General features: G+C 53.3%; 1 protein-coding gene across 1 annotated transcript; it reads left to right on the top strand.

Moving 5' to 3' along the window:
* The first annotated feature begins 2,305 nt into the window (after positions 1-2,305).
* PLD2 (phospholipase D2) lies at positions 2,306-18,967 on the top strand. Its single transcript, XM_010364225.2, has 25 exons — positions 2,306-2,399; positions 2,934-3,043; positions 3,145-3,275; positions 3,436-3,578; positions 4,261-4,366; positions 4,458-4,523; positions 4,655-4,713; positions 4,853-4,945; positions 5,039-5,191; positions 5,972-6,121; positions 10,073-10,156; positions 10,300-10,378; positions 11,137-11,247; positions 11,424-11,594; positions 12,577-12,703; positions 12,894-13,012; positions 13,104-13,217; positions 13,677-13,781; positions 13,984-14,072; positions 14,181-14,294; positions 14,447-14,496; positions 14,773-14,907; positions 15,119-15,272; positions 17,199-17,313; positions 18,173-18,967. Exons 2-25 carry the CDS (start codon positions 2,935-2,937, stop codon positions 18,395-18,397), a joined length of 2,802 nt encoding a protein of 933 aa, XP_010362527.1. The 5' UTR covers positions 2,306-2,399; position 2,934; the 3' UTR covers positions 18,398-18,967.
* The last annotated feature ends 1,452 nt before the right edge of the window (positions 18,968-20,419 follow it).

Below are 20,419 nucleotides of genomic sequence, written 5' to 3'. Positions count from 1 at the left end.
TGGGAAACGTTAGGTTGCTGATGACACATACTGCCTGAGTTACACAGTCTTTCTTTTTTTTGAGACGGAGTCTCACTCTGTCACCAGGCTGGAGTGTAGTGGCACTATCCCAGCTCACTGAAACCACCGACTCCCTGGTTCAAGCAATTCTCCTGTCTCAGCCTCCCGAGTAGCACGCGTCACCATGCTCAGCTAATTTTTTGTATTTTTAGTAGAGATGGGGTTTCACCACGTTGGCCAAGATGGTCTCGATCTCCTGACCTTGTGATCCACCCACCTCGGCCTCCCAAAGTATCGGGATTACAGGCATGAGCCACCACGCCGGGCCTTGTTTTTCTTTCAATGAACTTTATTGAAGCAAAAATGTACATACAATTTAATGCACACATCTTAACGTACAGTTCCATGAGTATTAACAAGTGTATGCTCCCATGCAATCACCACTCCTATCAAAATATAGGGCATTCTCATCATCCTGAAATGTTCCCTCCCTTTACAGGCAATCTTTTCCTTACACCCTGCCACAGGCAACTACTGATCTGATTTCCATCACTATAGATTGTTTTTCCCTGTTTTAGAAGTTTTTGACCAGGCACGGTGGCTCACGCCTGTAATCCCAGCACTTTGGGAGGCCAAGGAGGGTGGATCATCTGAGGTCAGGAGTTCCAGACCAGCCTGGCCAACATTGTGAAACCCCATCTCTACTAAAAATACAAAAATTTAGCTAGGCGTGGTGGTCGGTGGCTGTAATTCCAGCTACTCAGGAGGCTGAGGCAGGAGAATTGCTTGAACCCGGGAGGCGGAGGTTGCAGTGAGCCAAGATCCCGCCATTGCACTCCAGACTGGGCAACAAGAGCGAAACTCCGTCTCAAAAAAAAAAGAAAAGAAAAGAAAAAATTAGCAAAAGTCCGGGGATGGTGGCTCACGCCTGTAATCACAGCACTTTAGGAAGCCAAGGAGGGCGGATCACTTGAGGTCTGGAGTTTGAGACCAGCCTGGCCAACATGGTGAAACCCGTCTCTACTAAAAATACAAAAATTAGCCAGAAAGCCCTTGAACCCGGAAGGGGGAGGTTGCAGTGAGCCGAGATCACGCCACTGCTCTACAGCATGGGCAACAAGAGCGAGACTCCATCTCAAAAAATAAATAAATAAATAAATATTAGCAAAAGACTGAATAGGCACTTTATAAAAGAATGCATACAAATGGCCAATCAGCGCGTGAAACATGGTCAATACATTATCTCCAGAGAAATGTAAATCAAATTGCAATGGTGTGCCTATGACATCCATTCAACGGCCAACGCTAAAGATTTAGAATATCAAATGTTGGCCATGCCATAGAATAACTGGAACCACCATACACTGATTTTGGAAATCTAGAATGGAACAACCATTTCAAAAAAAATCGTGTGATAGTTTCTTATAAGTTAAACATACACTTACATGATCGAACAACTCCACTCCCTAGTTACCCAAGATAAAGGAAAACTATCCACACAAAGACAGGAATGTTTACAGGAGCTAAAACAATGGGCAAAACTGGAAACACACATGTCTATCAAAAGAAGAGAAAAATAAATCTGCTTTTTAAAAAAGATTGAAATATCTTGTATTTTAATACCCGAAAAAATTTTATTTCCCCCTAGACTGTCAATTCCAGCTCAGCAGGCTCTGTAACCATCTTATTTACTACCATTCGCTCAGTGTCTAGCAAGGAGTAAGCGCGCAATAAATGTTTGGTGAATGAATGAAAGAATGCCCGCTTTCATACACTAATGGGTTTATAGCCACCACCCCTCGGGCCTTTTACGCCCTCATTCCTTCCAGGTACAAACGCTACCTGGGCTAGGCCGAATGTGGCTCGCAGCGGGTCTGGGAGCGGGGCACCCACCTGCAGCTCCCGCAGCGGAGGCGCGTGCCCCTGGGGGCCGAGGCAGCGCCCGCGGCTGGAGGGGCCCGGGGCGGACGCCGAGCAGAAGAATGCGCGAAGCGCGGGGTGCCCCGGCGGGCGGCGGGCGGAAGCCGGGCACGCTAGGACCGACGGCGCGGGACGCCCCGAAGCCTTGCAGCACTTGCCGGTCTACCGAGAGGCTCACGCCCCGCGCCCTGCAGGGCACAGGGCAGCCCCCCGGACTCCCGGTGGTGCGCGGGCCGGCGGGGCAGCGGGGCAGCGGGGCAGCGGGGCAGGCCGAGGGCGGCCGGGCGGGCCGAGGGCGGCGGGGGCGGGACAGGACAGACGAGAATCCCGCGGAGGTGAGGCCGGGCGCCGTCCCGCCCCCGAAGGCAGGCCCTGAGCCCCAGCCCCGCCCCGGCCTGCTGGGGCGTGGGCTCCGGCTCCGGCTCCGCTCTGCTCGCTTGGCTCGGGAACCCGCGTGGGCGCTGGCTCCGTCTGCCAGGGTGAGGGGGCCGGGAAGGGGCGCGCGGGGGTCCCCGGTCCCGGAAATCGGGCGGGGACGGAAAGGGCTCGGGCTGCAGAGCCTCCAGACTCAGTCGCACGCTCAGATTTCGGGGTTTCTCCCCCCGGCGGGGATCGCGTAACTTCCTCATTCCTGCCTGGACCCCTGTCCCCGGCCCGCCTGGCCTGGCGTAAGCCCCGTAGCCCCGCGCTCTCCCGACCACCCGGGGCCGCTTCCCCGCGCAGCTGCTGTGCCGCCCCAGGTCGGAGCCTTCCGGGCCTGGCTGGGTGTTCCCCGGGTCTCTGGTTACGGGACGGGGCGGGGGTCGGGGAGCGGGACTGGGACTGGGATTGTGGATGAAGGACTAAGGTAGGGGATGGGGGCTCGAAGGGGTCGGTGGGGCGTTGCAAACTGGTCGGGCGTCATCAGCGGGCGGTCAGGAGTCCGTGGGGGAAGAGGAGGACCTGTGGGAGTTAGGATGGTGGGCGGGTCCTGCAGGGCAACTCGCCTCCCTGAGGATTCCCTATATTCCTAGGATGATGGCGACCCCTGAGAGCCTCTTCCCCACTGGGGGCGAGCTGGACTCCAGCCAGCTCCAGATGGAGTCCGATGAGGTGGACACTCTGAGGGAGGGAGAGGACCCAGGTACACAGAGAATATGAATGGCCCTCAGGGAGGAGAGGCGTGGGGAGCCAGGGGGCTGGGGCCTGTGGGGGTCTACACTCCTCGACTTTCTTTCCTCCTAGCCGACCGGATGCACCCGTTTCTGGCCATCTATGAGCTTCAGCCTCTGAAAGTGCACCCCTTGGTGTTCGCAACTGGGGTCCCTGTCACAGCCCGGGTGGTGGGCACCGAAAGATACACCAGCGGATCCAAGGTGGCCAGACTGGCCCCAGGGAGGGGGAAAGGGAGAGCGGCCCGGAATGGATCCAAAGTGGCTGTGCTGGCCCCAGGGAAGAGGGAAAGGGAGGGCTGGCCAGAGTGGGGAGGCGGGGACTCAACACAGGGGTCATCCATTCAGTTCCTCACAACCCTAGGTGGGAACCTGCACTCTGTATTCTGTCCGCTTGACTCACGGCGACTTTACCTGGACAACCAAGAAGAAGTTTCGTCATTTTCAGGAGCTGCATCGGGACCTCCTGAGACACAAAGTCTTGATGAGTCTGCTCCCTCTGGCTCGGTGAGGGGGATCAGACTGATTTCTGTAGAGGGCAGGTTCCCCCCACCCTCCTTTCTGCCTGTCTCACCCCCAGGCCACAATCTTTCCTCCCTGCAACTCTGGCCACTGGGCTCCTCCCCTGACCCCAGTTACCAGGAAACTTTCCCTGCTCAGCTTTCCCTGTCCATGGTTCTGTGCCAGCATCTCAGCTGGGCGGGATGCCCAAAATGCTCTTGGCAGCCTCACCCTTTTCTACTCTCCATTCCCAGGGTAGGGGGCCTTCCTTTTGCCAGACTCTAGGACTTTTGCTTGGTTTTTGTTTTTGTTTTGGACAAGGTCTCCCTCTGTCACCCAGGCTAGAGTGCACTGGTATGATCTTGGCTCACGTCAACCTCCTGGGCTCAAGCAATCCTCCCACCTCAGCCTCCCGAGTAGCTGGGACCACAGCCACCATACCTAACTAATTTTTGTGTATTTTGTAGAGATGGGGTGCTGTTGTGTTGCCCAGGCTGGTCTTAAATTCCTGAGCTCAAGTGATCCGCCTGCTGCAGCCTCCCCAAGTGCTGGGATTCCAGGCATGAGCCACCACACCTGGCCATCTCCAGGCCTCCTCTTTTCCTCCAAGCCCCATCTCCAGTGTTTTCAGGAACCAGAGCACCCAGCCTCCCAGCTCTTACCTGAACCTCATCCATCCTTTCCACAGTTTTGCCGTTGCCTATTCTCCAGCCCAAGATGCAGCCAACAGAGAGATGCCCTCTCTACCCCGGGCAGGTCCTGAGGGCTCCACCAGACATGCAGCCAGCAAACAGGTGGGACCAGATGCCAGGTCCTCTGGGAAGGGATTGGATGTGCAAATGGCTCTGGTCCCATCTGTCTCTCTCTCTCTCATCTCCACTTTAGAAATACCTGGAGAATTACCTCAACCGCCTCTTGACCATGTCTTTCTATCGCAACTACCATGCTTTGGTAAGGTCCAGGAACTGATTTTAGATGTGGAGCAGGATCATCAGACCCTCAGGGGAAGGAGGGCCAGGGGCCCCAGGGTCTGAGGAGCTGAAAGCCAGGTGTCTTCTCTGGCCTTTTGTTTTCCTTTGCAGACAGAATTCCTGGAAGTCAGTCAGCTGTCCTTTATCCCAGACCTGGGCTGCAAAGGACTGTGAGTGTCTGGCCCCCTTCACCCAGGCATCCGTAGACATCACTCTTAATTTCTCCCTGCCTGAGAATGGGGCAAGCAGTGCAAGGTGGGCTGGGGGTCTGGAGTCCTCATCCAGCCTGTCTTCCTGATTGTCCCACAGGGAGGGGACGATCCGGAAGCGCTCAGGTGGCCACCGCGTTCCTGGTCTCACCTGCTGTGGCCGAGACCAAGTTTGTTATCGCTGGTCCAAGAGGTAAGGGCTATGGCCGAGCAGCTGGGCAGTGGGTGGGGGTGAGGAATAAAATTGCGAGGGCAGAGAGGAACACAGGGAGCCTTTCTGCTCTAGGTGGCTGGTGGTGAAGGACTCCTTCCTGCTGTACATGTGCCTCGAGACGGGTGCCATCTCATTTGTTCAGCTCTTTGACCCTGGCTTTGAGGTGCAGGTGGGGAAAAGGAGCACGGAGGCACGGTACGGCGTGCGGATCGACACCTCCCACAGGTGAGGCCTCCCTGGGGTGGGAGACACCAGCTGAGTGGTGAGCCAGCCTACAGCCCTGCTGGGAGTTGAGTAAGAGAGACCACAGTAGAGAGGAAAGCTTTCCCACCTCCCTGGATCCGGACATAGTTTTGAACCAGGGAACTGGTCTAGCCAGATGCTTGGGACTGCTCTTAGAGACTGGGCCCAGAGAAAGGGGATTAGTAGAAGCCCAGGAAAGGAACTGCTGACATAAAGGAAATTCCATTTGTTCGTTTGTTCATTCAACAAACCTGAGTGCCTGGTATAATACTGGTTGCTGATAAAATACTAGGCTCCAACTGTTAGTAAGGTGGATACGGCCAGGCACGGTTTCTCATGCCTGTAATCCCAGCACTTCGGGAGGCCGAGGTGGGCGGATCACCTGAGGTCAGGAGTTCGAGACCAGCCTGGCCAACATGGTAAAACCCTGTCTCTACTAAAAATGCAAAAATTAGCCAGGTGTGGTGGTGCTGGCCTGTAATCTCAGCTATTTGGGAGGCTGAGGCAGGAGAATCGCTTGAAGCCAGGGTGCAGAGGTTGCAGTAAGCAGAGATCGCACCACTGCATTCCAACCTGGGGGACAAGAGCTAAACTCTGTGTCAAAAATAAATAAACAAATAAGGCAGATACATACACACCCTGTCTCTGTGGAGTTGTGATTAGGGACCAAGGGAGGAAGTGAGAAAGAAAGGGGAGGTCTCTGGGCAAGATCATATGTATGGAGGGCGAGGATTTATGGTCCATCTCATCGTTCCCATCCAGGTCCTTGATTCTCAAGTGCAGCAGCTACCGGCAGGCACGGTGGTGGGCCCAAGAGATCACTGAGCTGGCGCGGGGCCCAGGCCGAGACTTCCTACAGCTGCACCAGCATGACAGCTATGCCCCACCCCGGCCTGGGACCATGGCCCGGTGGTGAGACACTGACATCCCTTCTGTGGCCTTCTTGACCCCCTGTGTAGTCTCTGAGTCCTTCACCTTCTCTTTGATCTCCTCTGAATCCTTCTGACCTCAGCGATCCACCCTGTGACTTCCTTAATCTTCTTGACCTTTGATATCTTCAACCACATTGATCTCTCTGATTTCGCTCTGACCTTTCTGACCCTCAGACTTGGTCATCTCTTCTGACCCTTGACGTCTGTAACCTCCTATAACTTTTTAAAGCCCCCTCTACCATACTGACCCTCTCTGTTCTCTATGATCTTTTCAAATCTGATTTAGTCCTTCATTTAATAAACATTTTCCTTTTTTTTTTTTTTTTTTTTTGAGAGTTTTGCTCTATTGATCTCAGCTCACTGCAACCTCTGCCTCCGAGGTTCAAGTGATTCTCCTGCCTCAGCCTCCCAAGTAGCTGGGACTACAGGCACCCACCACCACACCCAGCTAATCTTTGTATTTTTAGTACAGATGGGGTTTTACCATGTTGGCCAGGCTGGTCTCAAACTCCTGACCTCAGGTGATCCGCCCGCCTCGGCCTCCCAAAGTGCTGGGATTATAGGCATGAGCCACCACGCCCGGCCTTAATAAACATTTTCTAAGCACCTAGCAGTGCTGGCAGTATGACACAGGCCTCTCTGGGTTAGGGAAGTAGGTGATCAAATCATAAAACAATGTGAACTTGCCATACTGGTGACAGGTAGAAGGTAACAAGCACAGACAGGGGGTACCTGACCCAGCAGGGATATCAGGAAGGTTTCCAGGAGGTGGTGAGCCTGAAGTAGTTTTGCTTTAAATCACAGACTGACGCAATATTAATTTTGTTATGGTTTTTGTTTGAGACAGTGTCTTGCTCTGTTACCCAGGCTGGAGTACAGTAGTGTGATCGTGGCTCACTGCAGCCTCGACCTCCCAGGCTCAAATAATCCTCCTGCCTCAGCCTCCCAAGTAGCTGAGACTACAGGCACATGCCACCACAACAGGCTAATTTTTTAAATTTTTTGTAAAATAATTTTTTTTTTAATTAGCCAGGTGTGGTCTTGAACTCCTGGGTTCAAGGGATCCTCTTGCCTCGGCCTCCCCAAAGCACTGGAATTGCAGGCATGAGGGACAGTGCCTCGCCTATATAAACTTTTTTTTTTTTTTTAAAGATAGAGTTTCGCTCCTGCTGCCCAGGCTAGAGTGCAGTGGCACAATCTCGGCTCACTGCAACCTCTACCTCCCAGGTGCAAGCGATTCTCCTGCCTCAGCCTCCCAAGTAGCTGGGATCACAGGTGCGTGCCACCACACCCAGCTAATTTTTTTTTGTTTATTTGTTTGTTTTTTGAGACGAAGTCTCTCTTTGTCGCCAGGCTGGAGTGCAGTGGCACGATCCTGGCTCACTGCAACCTCTGACTCCCTGGTTCAAGTGATTCTCCTGCCTCAGCCTCCCGAGTAGCTAGGATTACAGGCATACACCACCACATCCAGCTAATTTTTGTATTTTTAGGAGAGCCAGGGTTTCACCATGTTGGCTAGGCTGGTCTCAATATCCTGACCTCGTGATCCACCTGCCTCGGCCTCCCAAAGTGCTGGGATAACAGGCGTGAACCACAGCGCCCGGCCTAATTTTTGTATTTCTAGTAGAGACGGGGTTTCACTATGTTGGCCAGGCTGGTCTAAAACTCCTGACCTTGTGATCCACCTGCCTCGGCCTCCCAAAGTGCTGGGATTACAGGCGTGAGCCGCCGCGCCCAGCTATAAACTTCTAAAACAGCCAAAACCAATCCACAGTGATGGAAATCAGATCAGCAGTTGCCTGTGGCAGGGTGTGGGGAAAAGATTGTCTGGGCGATCAAACGGGGCACACGAGGGAACATTCCAGGAAGATGAAAATGTCCTGTATTTTGATAGGACTGGTGATTGCATGGGAACAGCGTACACTTGCTGATCCTCCTGGAACTCTACGAGATAGATAAAATGCAGAACAGTCCAGGCAGAGAAGACAGAAATAGCTCCGGGCATTTGGGAACCGCCAGGACATATTGTTACTGAGTGAGGTGGAGCAGTCAGAGGAGAGGCTGGGAGTCAGTGGCAGCTGATTTCACAGGGTCCCGTGTGCTAATATCACAGGCACAGGGCAGTCATGGACAGAGGTTGTTTTTGTTTGGTTGGTTGGTTTTTGTTTTTTTTGTTGTTGTTGTTGTTGAGACAGAGTCTCGCTCTGTCGCCCAGGCTGGAGTGCGGTGGCCGGATCTCAGCTCCCTGCAAGCTCCGCCTCCCGGGCTTACGCCATTCTCCTGCCTCAGCCTCCCGAGTAGCTGGGACTACAGGCGCCCGCCACCTTGCCCGGCTGGTTTTTTGTATTTTTTTAGTAGAGACGGGGTTTCACTGTGTTAGCCAGGATGGTCTCCATCTCCTGACCTCGTGATCCACCCGTCTCGGCCTCCCAAAGTGCTGGGATTACAGGCTTAAGCCACCGCGCCCGGCCTTTTTTTTTTTTCTTGAGATGGAGTCTGGCTCTGTCACCCAGGCTGGAGTGCAGTGGCACGATACCGGCTTACTGCAGTCTCCGCCCCCCTGGTTCAAGGGATTCTCCTGCCTCCAGCCTCCTGAATAGCTGGGATTACAGGCATGCACCACCATGCTCAGTTAATTTTCGTATTTTTAGTACAGATGGGATTTCACCATGTTGGCCAGGCTGGTCACGAACTCCTGACCTCAAGTGATCCACCCGCTTCGGCCTCCCAAAGTGCTGGGATTACAGGCATGAGCCACCTCGCCTGGCCTTCCTACATATTTTCACATGTGCAGGCACGTGTTACTTTTGTTTCAACATACATGAGATCGTGCACTCTCTTCTGTGACTTATTTTTTCACTTAATACATGTGTGAGAGATTAGACTCTTGGATTATTTCCCATTTTTCATTCTTACACACAATGCGATGAACACGATCTTTGCCTAAGCATTGTGTAGGATGTATTCCTAGATGTAAAATTACTGTGCATATTTAATGATGTTAAAGGCTATGTGCATTTAATATTTTGATACTGCTGGCCAGTCGCTGTGGCTCTTGCCTATAATCCCAGCACTTTGGGAGGCCGAGGCGAGTAGATCACTGGGGTCAGGAGTTCAAGACGAGCCTGGCCAACATCGCAAAAACTGTCTCTACTAAAAATACAAAAATTAGCCAGGCATGGTGGCGGGCGCCTGTAATTTCAGTTACTTGGGAGGCTGAGACAGGAAAATTACTTGAACCCAAGAGGTGGAGGTTGCAGTGGGCCAAGATCGTGCCATTGGACTCCAGCCTGGGTGACAGAACGGGACACCATCTCAAAAAAGCTATATATATATATATATATTTTTTTTTTTGGTACTGCCAAATTGTCTCCTAAACGTTATATTCCCATAGTCTATGAGAATACCCACTTCCCCAGCATACTGAATATTCCCCGGCATATTGAATAACATTCTGATATGCTAACATGCTGATATTGAATGTTACCAATGATTTTAATTATTACCCATCTAATGGATTTTTTCAATGTAATTTCATTTTAACTTCTTCGTTTACTAGTGAAACTGAACATCATTTGCCACAACTGGCCATTTTAATTTCTCTGTGAACTGTCAGTTCTTACGATTTGCTCATTTTTCAGTTGGCTCATGTGACTTTTTCTTGTCAACTTATTGGTGTTCTTTATGTATGATGTATTAATCCTCCCATTCTTTAGTTGATTAGGTCATTGTGTCTTTTTGTAATTTTTATTTGTATTTAGTGTATATGGGCAAACACTATTTTGATGTGTCTGATACCACTTGTGCTCTCTGATCATTCCTGATCTTGACCTTGCTGTCACCTCTGACCCATGACTGTCCTCCGGTCTTCACTCTCCAGAGCTTTCTGGCTTCTGACTCCACTGACCTCCTTGGCTTGGCCTCCCCCCAGGTTTGTGAATGGGGCAGGTTACTTTGCTGCTGTGGCAGATGCCATCCTTCGAGCTCAAGAGGAGATTTTCATCACAGACTGGTGGTGAGTGGAAAGAGGCCCCAACAAGACTGGGCAGGATAGAGCCTGGGGCAGGTCAGCATATTCCTCGGAGGAAGGAGGAGAAGGGGGGTGCGGCTGGTGGTCTGGGCCTTTGGTTGCCCCTAATCCACTGCCCTGAATCCCAGGTTGAGTCCTGAGGTTTACCTGAAGCGTCCGGCCCATTCAGATGACTGGAGACTGGACATTATGCTCAAGAGGAAGGCGGTGAGGACAGCCGTCAGGCTGCAGGGGGAGGGGGTTGCCTGTGGGTGGAGGTTGATTAGCAGGGCTGGGAGAAGGTAGGGAGTCTGAGGCTTCAGGGGAGGGAAATGTGCCCATCCTGGCCCAGCGCCTGTCAGACATCAGCTCCGCCCTCTCCCTCTGCCCTAAGGAGAACTGACACCTTCCTCTTCATGCTCCCTCCACCTGGCAGAGACTTCTCTCCCAGTAAACATAATACTTTATTGTGTTATCTGGGGGTGTACATGTCTATCTCTTTCACTGGACTAGTTAATATCATTGTTCCCCTACAAGGCACAGTACCTGCCATGGAGGGGGCATGTGTGGTGTTGATGGACAGGAAGAAGGATGCATGGATGTTGCAGGGTGGGTGGGCGGGTGGATGGATAGAGGACAGAAAGGGTGATGGATGGAAGGATGTGAGTTGGAAAGGTGGAGGGCTAGGAGGGTAGGCGGGTAGATGGATGAATGATAGACGGTAGATAAAGGAATGAGTAAATGCTTGGGAAGATGGATAGATGGATGATGAAGGGTAGGTGGATAGATATGTGGATGGGTGAGTGGGAGAGCACACAGATGACATTTAGTCTAAGTCTGCTGCAAGCAGCAAAGCAGGGCATATGTGGCAGAGCCTCTAGGATCTCCAGACAGGCTGGAGGGACACACGTAGGAAGGGTTTGGGAGTGTGGAAAGGGGCAACTCTGGGAGAGGCACTGGGGTCTAATTCCCCAACTCACCACCAGGAGGAGGGTGTCCGCGTGTCCATTCTGCTGTTTAAGGAAGTGGAATTGGCCTTGGGCATCAACAGTGGCTATAGCAAGAGGGCACTGATGCTGCTGCACCCCAATATAAAGGTGACTCTGGGCCTCAGAGACCCTCCCACATGACAGCCCTCCTCCCCACACTGTCCCTGCCCCCAGTGCTCCCGCTTCCTGACGGTCTCATCTTTCCATCTTTCCTCTCTCCCTCCCAGTACCTCCTGTTTTCCTTCACCTAAACCCAGCTCATGAACCCTCCATGCCTGCTCCAGGTGATGCGTCACCCAGACCAAGTGACACTGTGGGCTCACCATGAGAAGCTCCTGGTGGTGGACCAAGTGGTAGCATTCCTGGGGGGACTGGACCTTGCCTATGGCCGCTGGGATGACCTGCACTACCGACTGACTGACCTTGGAGACTCCTCTGAATCAGCTGTCTCCCAGGTAATCCCCCCGAGGCCTTCCTGAGCACCCCCAAACTCAGATAAGCTCAATCCACACCTTTTCCCAGCTCCAGCCTTACCTCCTCAGTCATTCCAGGCCCTGCCCACCTCAGGGTTCCTCAAACTTTCTGGGACCCCAAGAACCCACTTTGAAAGTGCTGTAACTGGGCCGGGCATGGTGGCTCAAGCCTGTAATCCCAGCACTCTGGGAGGCCGAGATGGGCGGATCACGAGGTCAGGAGATCGAGACCATCCTGGCTAACATAGTGAAACCCCGTCTCTACTAAAAAAAATACAAAAAACTAGCCGGGTGAGGTGGCGGGCGCCTGTAGTCCCAGCTACTCGGGAGGCTGAGGCAGGAGAATGGTGTAAACCCGGGAGGCGGAGCTTGCAGTGAGCTGAGATCCGGCCACTGCACTCCAGCCCGGGCGACAGAGCGAGACTCTGTAAAAAAAAAAAAGTGCTGTAACCGGCCAGGTGCCGTGGCTCATGCCTGTAATCCCAGCACTTTGGGAGGCCGAGGCAGGCAGATCACCTGAGGTCTGGAGTTCGAGACCAGCCTGACCAACATGGTGAAACCCCATGTCTACTAAAAATACAAAAAACTAGCCAGGCATGGTGGCGGGTGCCTGTCATCTGAGCTACTCGGGAGGCTGAGGTAGGAGAATCGCTTGAACCTAGGAGGCGGAGATTGTAGTGAGCCAGCATCATGCCACTACACTCCAGCCTGGGTGACAAGAGCGAGACTCCGTCTGAAAAAAACAAAAGGGCTGTAACCCAGTCCTTTCCCCATTTCACTGACCATCACCCCATTCCTCTAAAAGTGTCAAAGGCGGCTGGAGGGGAGGGCTGGGGAATCAGATGCTCTGTTTCATTCTTCCTCTCCGTCTCTCTCACTCTTTCAGTGCTCCTCTCTTTGGCCCTGGTTCTGTACAGCCCCATGACTTCCCCTTGCCCCTGGCTTGGGTGTGTTCCCCCTACAGCCTCCCACCCCGTGCCCAGACTCGCCGGCCACCCCAGACCTCTCTCACAACCAATTCTTCTGGCTGGGCAAGGACTACAGCAATCTTATCACCAAGGACTGGGTGCAGCTCGACCGGCCTTTCGAAGGTGAAGCCTCCCACCCGCCAAACCCCCAGAGAGCTGAGAGCAGGGTCAGAAGCGGGGACTGGTACTGAGGATGGGATGAGAGGGGTCAAGGGTGGTACAGCCCTCCCTCTGGCAGGCTCCTCCTCCCTGCCCCAAGTGTCCCCAGGAGTCCAGGCCTGACATCTTCCCTGACTCTTCCGGGACCTCGCAGATTTCATTGACAGGGAGACGACCCCTCGGATGCCATGGCGGGATGTTGGGGTGGTCGTCCATGGCCTACCTGCCCGGGACCTCGCCCGGCACTTCATCCAGCGCTGGAACTTCACCAAGGTGCTCGTTCCCTCTGGTGGGGGCTGGAGGTAGGGAGGGAGCCAGGGACAGCTTGGCACCTCCTGCTGACTCTGCCATCCCTCCACTTCAGACCACCAAGGCCAAGTACAAGATTCCCACGTACCCCTACCTGCTTCCCAAGTCTACCAGCACTGCCAACCAGCTCCCCTTCACGCTCCCAGGGGGGCAGTGCACCACTGTGCAGGTGAGGCCCCCCACTTCAGCCAGCCCCCACCTTTGTCTCCTTCAGCCCAACACCCCAACCCACTCTCCCTGGTATGAGAGCCCCCTACACTGTCCTCTCCTGGGGTTAAGAAGCACATCACGGCCGGGCGCAGTGGCTCACACCTGTAATCCCAGCACTTTGGGAGGCTGAGGCAGGCGGATCACGAGGTCAGGAGATCGAGACCATCCTGGCTAACATGGTGAAACCCCATCTTTACTAAAAATACAAAAAATTAGCTGGGCCTGGTAGTGTGTGCCTGTAGTCCCAGCTACTAGAGAGGCTGAGGCAGGAGAATCGCTTGAACCCAGGAGGCGGATGTTGTAGTGAGCTGAGATCACACCACTGCACTCCAGTCTGGGCAAGGGAGCGAGACTCTGAAAAAAAAAAAACATAAAATAAAAAAATGAAAAGAAGCACATCGCATTCACCATTCCCTAGGTCTTGCGGTCAGTGGACCGCTGGTCAGCAGGGACTCTGGAGAACTCCATCCTCAATGCCTACCTCCACACCATCAAGGAGAGCCGGCACTTCCTCTACATTGAGGTCTGACTGGGAGGAGGTGGGGGAGAGCATGGAAGGGATGTTGCAGGAGAGACACCTGGGGAATGAGTGGAGTCAGTCATCGAGGGTTGGTGGAGCTAGGCCCGGAGCAGAAGCAGACGCCTGGAGCCTGGGACCAGGGCTGGAGGCCAAGGACAGCGCCAGGGGCCAGGCTGCTGATGTCTGTCTCTGGTTCTTGCCCCAGAATCAGTTCTTCATTAGCTGCTCAGATGGGCGGACGGTTCTGAACAAGGTGGGCGATGAGATTGTGGACAGAATCCTGAAGGCCCACAAGTAAGGTGGACTGTCAGGAAGGTGGGGACTGTGGGTGTGGTTTGAGCCCAGTTGAAGGGGGTGGGGTTTGAGGGACCAGTCGCACCTCTGACTCCACCCTCTCCCCAGACAGGGGCAGTGTTTCCGAGTCTACGTGCTTTTGCCCTTACTCCCTGGCTTCGAGGGCGACATCTCCACGGGTGGTGGCAACTCCATTCAGGCTATTCTGCATTTTACTTACAGGTGACCCCCCAGAGCTCTCAATGGCCCCACCCGTGTCCCCCTCCTGATTCTGTCCCGATCCCTTCTTCCGGGGCCTTAAAGGAGGGCCACCTCTCCCGACCTCCCCTCCCCTCTGCCAGCCTCCACTTCTCTCCCTCTGTCTTTTCTCTCAGGACCCTGTGTCGTGGGGAGTATTCAATCCTGCATCGCCTCAAAGCAGCCAGTGAGTGCTGGGGGCTGGGGGCTCAAGCCCTGGACCCCTGGGAGAGGGAGATTGGGGCGCTGGAGGCCTGGGGGTAGGGGAAGGAGGCTGTCATTCCTGTGAGCCTCTGAGGCTACGCAGACCATAGCTGGCCTTTCACTGCAGGGAGAAGCAGAGAGACAAGACTCTTTGTAGGAAGAGCTTCTGGAGTGAGAGGAGGTGGGACAGGGCCCTGTCTGCACACAGAGCCACCTCTCCCCTCACTTCCCCTCCTGTCACCCCGTCTCTTGTGTGCAGTGGGGACAGCATGGCGGGACTATATTTCCATCTGTGGGCTTCGTACACATGGAGAGCTGGGCGGGCACCCCGTCACGGAGCTCATCTACATCCACAGCAAGATGCTCATCGCAGATGACCGGACGGTCATCATCGGTCAGTGCCGGATCTGGGCCCCTGGCAGGGAGAGGGTGTGGCGACAGGCAAAGAGATGAGAGGCCGGGATGACAGAGACTGCAGCTCAGGCTCATGTAGGGGTGGAGGGTCCAAGAAGGAGTGTTGCAGGCCAGTGCTTTGGTAGAGGGGATGGGGTAGTGGGGGGAGTGCCCTGGCCCCAAGCAGACAGCGTGCCCCATATCCACCCCAGGTTCTGCAAACATCAATGACCGGAGCTTGCTGGGGAAGCGGGACAGTGAGCTGGCCGTGCTGATCGAGGACACAGAGACGGAACCATCCCTCATGAATGGGGTGGAGTATCAGGCAGGCAGCTTTGCCTTGAGTCTGAGGAAGCACTGCTTCAGGTAGAGCTGGGGCGGGGTGCCACAGGGTGGGAGCGAGACGGGGGCGTCTGCCTTTTGAGCAGGACAAGAGGTAGCACCGCATAGGTATTCCCGGAGCCAGAGGTAGAGGTAGTGCTAGATTCTCAATAGGCAAGGCTGGGCGCGGCAGCTCACGCCTCTAATCCCAGCACTTCCCAGCACTTTGGCGAGGCCAAGGCAGGTGGATTGCCTGAGGTCAGGAGTTCAAGACCAGCCTGGCCAACATAATGAAACCTGTCTCTACTAAAAATACAAAAAATCAGCTGGGCGTGGTGGCGGACGCCTGTGATCCCAGCTACTTGGGAGGCTGAGGCAGGAGAATTGCTTGAACCCAGGAGGCAGAGGATGCAGTGAGCCAAGATCACACCACTGCACTCCAGCCTGGGTGACAGAGCGAGACTCTGCCTCCAGAAAAAACAAACAAACAAAAAAATCAATAGACAGACTGATCAGTTTAGAGTATCAGTGAAGCAGGAACACCAAAAAAAAAAATGAGAAAAAATCTTTTTTTTTTTTTTTTTTTGAGACGGAGTTTCGCTCTTGTTGCCCAGGCTGGAGTGCAATGGCGAGATCTCAGCTCACCACAACCTCTGCCTCCCAGGTTCAAGCGATTCTCCTGCCTCAGCCTCCTGAGTAGCTGGGATTACAGGCATGTGCCTTCACGCCTGGCTAATTTTGTATTTTTAGTAGAGACGAGGTTTCGCCATGTTGGTCAGGCTGGTCTTGAACTCCTCGACCTCAGGTGATCTGCCCACTTCAGCCTCCCAAAGTGCTAGAATTACAGGTGTGAGCCACTGCACCTGGCCATGAAAAAAATCTTTTTGTTGTTGTTGTGGTTGTTGTTGTCATTAAGACGTAGTTTCACTCTTGTCACCCAGGCTGAAGTGCAATGGCTCGATCTTGGCTCACCGCAACCTCTGCCTCCTGGGTTCAAGTGATTCTCCTGCCTCAGCCTCCCGAATAGCTGGGATTACAGCTGTGAACCACCGCATCCCACCAAAAAAAAAAAAAAAAATCTTTTAAAAGTAATTTTTGGCCGGGCGCAGTGGCTCACGCCTGTAATCCCAGCACTTTGGGAGGCTGAGGCAGGTGGATCACTGAATTCAGGAGATCGAGACCATCCTGGCTAACACAGTGAAACCCCGTCTCTGCTAAAAATACAAAAAATTAGATGGGCATGGTGGTGGGTGCCTGTAGTCCCAGCTACTCGGGAGGCTGAGGCAGGAGAATGGCGTGAACCCGGGAGACGGAGTTTACAATGAGTGGAGATGGCGCCACTGCACTCCAGCCTGGGAGACAAAGCTAGACTTCGTCTCAAAAAAAAAAAAAAGTAATTATTTTCACAGGTTCTGAGGACTGGGGAAAGAACAGAAAAATAAGAAAATTTTAAATAAAAATAATTTTTAAAACACCAATGTAGTCATCAAAGTCAAGACAAATCAGAACTCTGTTGGCTTCTTTTATACTTATTTTACTATTTTATATTGCATTTGTTTTGTTTTGTTTTTGTTTGTTTGTTATTTGTTTTGAGATCAGATCTTGCTCTGTCATCCAGCTGGAGTTTAGTGGCGTGACCACAGCTCACTGCAGCCTCGACTTCTCTGGCTCAAGTGATCCTCCCACTTCAGCCTCCCAAGTAGCTGGGACTACAGGCACATGCCACCACGCCTGGCTAATTTTTGTATTTTTTTGTAGAGATGGGGTTTTGCCATATTGCCCAGGCTGGTCTTGAATTCCTGAGCTCAAGCAATCCATCGGCTTCGTCCTCCCAAAGTGCTGGGAATACAGGCATGAGCCGCTGCACCCAGCCTATTTTGAATTACCTGAGTAGGGACGATGTAACTTTTCTGGCATTCAGGTTCTCTAAGGATCTTAATCTGGCTCTGCTGGGACCCCTTTCTCCCATAGTGTCATTCTTGGAGCAAATACCCGGCCAGACTTGGACCTCCGAGACCCCGTCTGTGATGACTTCTTCCAGCTGTGGCAAGACACAGCTGAGAGCAACGCTAATATCTATGAGCAGGTGGGAACTTGGGAGAGGAGGGGGACAGTGGCCTGGGGAAATGTGTGCATTATCCTGCTCAGGGTAGGCTGGAGAGAAGCCCCACCACACAGTCATTCTCGGAAGGGGGATGAGGGCCTGGGGGCATTTGCTATCAAGAGATTTAGTGGCCCAGGCTGGGTGCAGTGGCTTATGCCTGTAATCCCAGCACTCTGGGAGGTCGAGGCGGGCGGATCACCTGAGGTCAGGAGTTCGAGATCAACCTGACCAACATGGCGAAACTCCATCTCTACTAAAAGTACAAAAATTGGCCGGGCGCAGTGGCTCACGCCTGTAATCCCAGCACTTTGGGAGGCCAAGGCGGGCGGATCACCTGAGGTCAGGAGTTCGAGATCGGCCTGACCAACATGGAGAAACCCCTTCTCTACTAAAAATACAAAAAAATTAGCTGGGTGTGACTGGGAGCCTGAGGCAGGAGAATCTCTTGAACTCAGGAGGCGGACGTTGCAGTGAGCCGAGATCATGCCATTGCACTCCAGCCTGGGCAATAAGAGCGAAACTCTGTCTGAAAAAAAAAAAAAGTACAAAAGTTAGCCGGGCATGAAGGTGGGTGCCTGTCATCCCAGCTATTCAGGAGGCTGAGGCAGGAGCATCACTTGCACCCAGGAGGTGGAGCTTGTAGTGAGCTGAGATCGCACCATTGCATTCCAGCCTGGGCGACAAGAGTGAAACTCCGTCTCAAAAAAAAAAAAAGAGAGAGAGGCCCAGGGTCAGTGGGGGTATGGAGAGATGGTATGGGGGAAGGGGTCGAGCCTAGTCGGACTTAGATTGTTGGGAGAGTCTCCCCAAGCCTTATTGGCATCCGTGCCCCCGCCCACAGATCTTCCGCTGCCTACCGACCAATGCCACGCGTTCCCTGCGGACACTCCGGGAGTATGTGGCCGTGGAGCCCTTGGCCACAGTCAGTCCTCCCTTGGCTCGGTCTGAGCTCACCCAGGTCCAGGGCCACCTGGTCCACTTCCCCCTCAAGTTCCTAGAGGATGAGTCTTTACTGCCCCCGCTGGGTAGCAAGGAGGGCATGGTCCCCCTAGAAGTGTGGACATAGTTGAGGCCCCTGTCGGGGAGAGGTCACCAGCTGCTGTGCCCCACCAGGTCTGGCTCCCTGCCCCTTAAGCCCAGGGACTGAGGGCAGTGCCCTGTGAGATCTGGGAAGGCAGGCATCCCTGAACGGGATTAGAGGTGTCACAGAGGACCCTTACATGAGAAATAGCCGAAGAGGACACTCGCAACCTTGGGCTGGGGAGGCAGGAGAGAGTCCCAGAGAAGCTCACACCCCTGCTGCCCAGTGCAAACCACTTCTCCATGCTGCAGAGGAGAAGCACAGCTCCTGCCAGGGTGAGCAGGGTCAAGCCTCTTATTCCAGGAGAAGGGGGCTCTGCCCCAGGCCCTAGTACTCATTGTTCCCTTCCTCCTCCTGCCCTTGAACCCTCTCCCTGTCCCAGGACCTCTCCCAGCCCATTGCTGCCAAGGTGGAGGGAAGGATAAAGCCACTTCTGGCTTCAGCCCCCACCAGGGGAAGGATGGAGTGCATATTAAGTCCCTCCACCAGCCTGCTGACACTAACTTTGTATCTGTTCAATAAGCATTTCATAAATAAAAGTGTAGAAAAGGTTAATGCGTCTTCCTTGGAGGAACTAAGCGCTCGGTCCAGCCTCCCGTCCCTGCCCACATGGGGCACCAGTCCCCTTCATCTTATCTCCACCCTCCACCTTTCTTCTTTCTCTCTACCTCTGTTCTACCTATCCATGGCTTCGGGAGTTCGGTCACCTGGCTCCTTAGAGGAGAAGGTGTTGACACAGTGATGCCTGGGTAAAAGGATGGGCAGGGCCCAGCCAGGGCACGTGGAGAACTGTGGAGCTGCTGTCACAACCACAGGTGAGGGAGATGCTCCGAGAAGGACCTGGAGAGGCTGCTTCTTGTTCAAGAAATACAGAAACAAAATTATCCTGGCATGGTGGCGGGTGCCTGTAGTCCCAGCTACTCGGGAGGCTGAGGCAGGAGAATGGCGTGAACCTGGGAGGCGGAGGTTGCAGTGAGCTGAGATCACGCCACTGCACTCCAGCCTGGGCGACAGAGCAAGACTCCGTCTCAAAAAATAAAAATAAAAACTTAGTCCCTTACACTAATTGCATTTCAAGTGCTTAGTAGCCATTTGCTGCTAGTAACTAACATATTGGACAGTGCAAGTATATACCATTTCCATCACTGTACAGGATTCTACTGGACAGCCCTGCCCCAGAGGGAAGAGGCAGAAAATATGGCAAGGTCTATGGAAGCATATTGCACATACCAAACTGGGAATGGTTACCTTCCAGGAGAGGTATATAGACAGAATGTCACTGGTAACAATGGTAACTTTTTTTTTTTGACGGGGAGGGACAGACAGAGTCTTGTTCTGTCCCTCAGGCTGGAGTGTAATGGCACAATCATAGCTCATTGCAGTGTTGAACTCCTGGACTCGAGATCCTCCTGCCTCAGCCTCCTGAATAGATGCACTACAAGCATGTGCCACCACACCTGCTAATGTTTTTATTTTTTGTAGAGATGGGGTCTTGCTATGTTGCCCAGATTGGTCTTAAGCTCCTGGCTTAAGTGATTTTCCCACCTCAGCCTCCTGAAGTGCTGAGATTACAGGCATAAGCTGTAGCACCTGGCCTCTTTTATTTCTTTTCTTTTTTTTTTTTTTTTTTTTTTTTTTTTTGCTCTGTTGCCCAGGCTGGAGTACAGAGGTGCAATCTCAGCTCACTGCAACCTCCGCCTCCCAGGTTCAAGCAATTCTCCTGTCTCAGCTTCCTGAGTAGCTGGGACTACAGGCATCCACCACCACATCTGGCTATTTTTTTTGTATTTTTAGTAGAATGGAGTTTCACCATGTTGGCCAGGCTGGTCTTGAACTCCTGACCTCAGGTAATCATTACCACCCGCCTCGGCCTCCCAAAGTGCTGGGATTACAGGCGCAAGCCACAGCACCTGGCCCCTTTTATTTCTTAAACTGAGTGTATATAAAAGCTGGGCATGGTGGCTAAAGCCTGTAATCCCAGCTATTTAGGAGGCTGAGGCAGGAGGG

Source organism: Rhinopithecus roxellana, chromosome 19 (genome assembly GCF_007565055.1).
Source record: "Rhinopithecus roxellana isolate Shanxi Qingling chromosome 19, ASM756505v1, whole genome shotgun sequence".
In the NCBI taxonomy this organism is placed as follows: domain Eukaryota; kingdom Metazoa; phylum Chordata; class Mammalia; order Primates; family Cercopithecidae; genus Rhinopithecus; species Rhinopithecus roxellana.
The sequence above is the reverse complement of the archived record's forward strand: the minus strand, read 5'-3'. Positions and strand labels throughout refer to the sequence as shown.

Bases quoted from the DNA above. Each gene is read 5' to 3' on its own strand.
- PLD2 (XM_010364225.2), top strand. From the start codon at position 2,935: ATGATGGCGACCCCTGAGAGCCTCTTCCCCACTGGGGGCGAGCTGGAC. The intron at 10,157-10,299 runs GTGAGTGGAAAG...CCTGAATCCCAG, and splicing joins ATTTTCATCACAGACTGGTG to GTTGAGTCCTGAGGTTTACC. The intron at 10,379-11,136 runs GTGAGGACAGCC...ACTCACCACCAG, and splicing joins TTATGCTCAAGAGGAAGGCG to GAGGAGGGTGTCCGCGTGTC.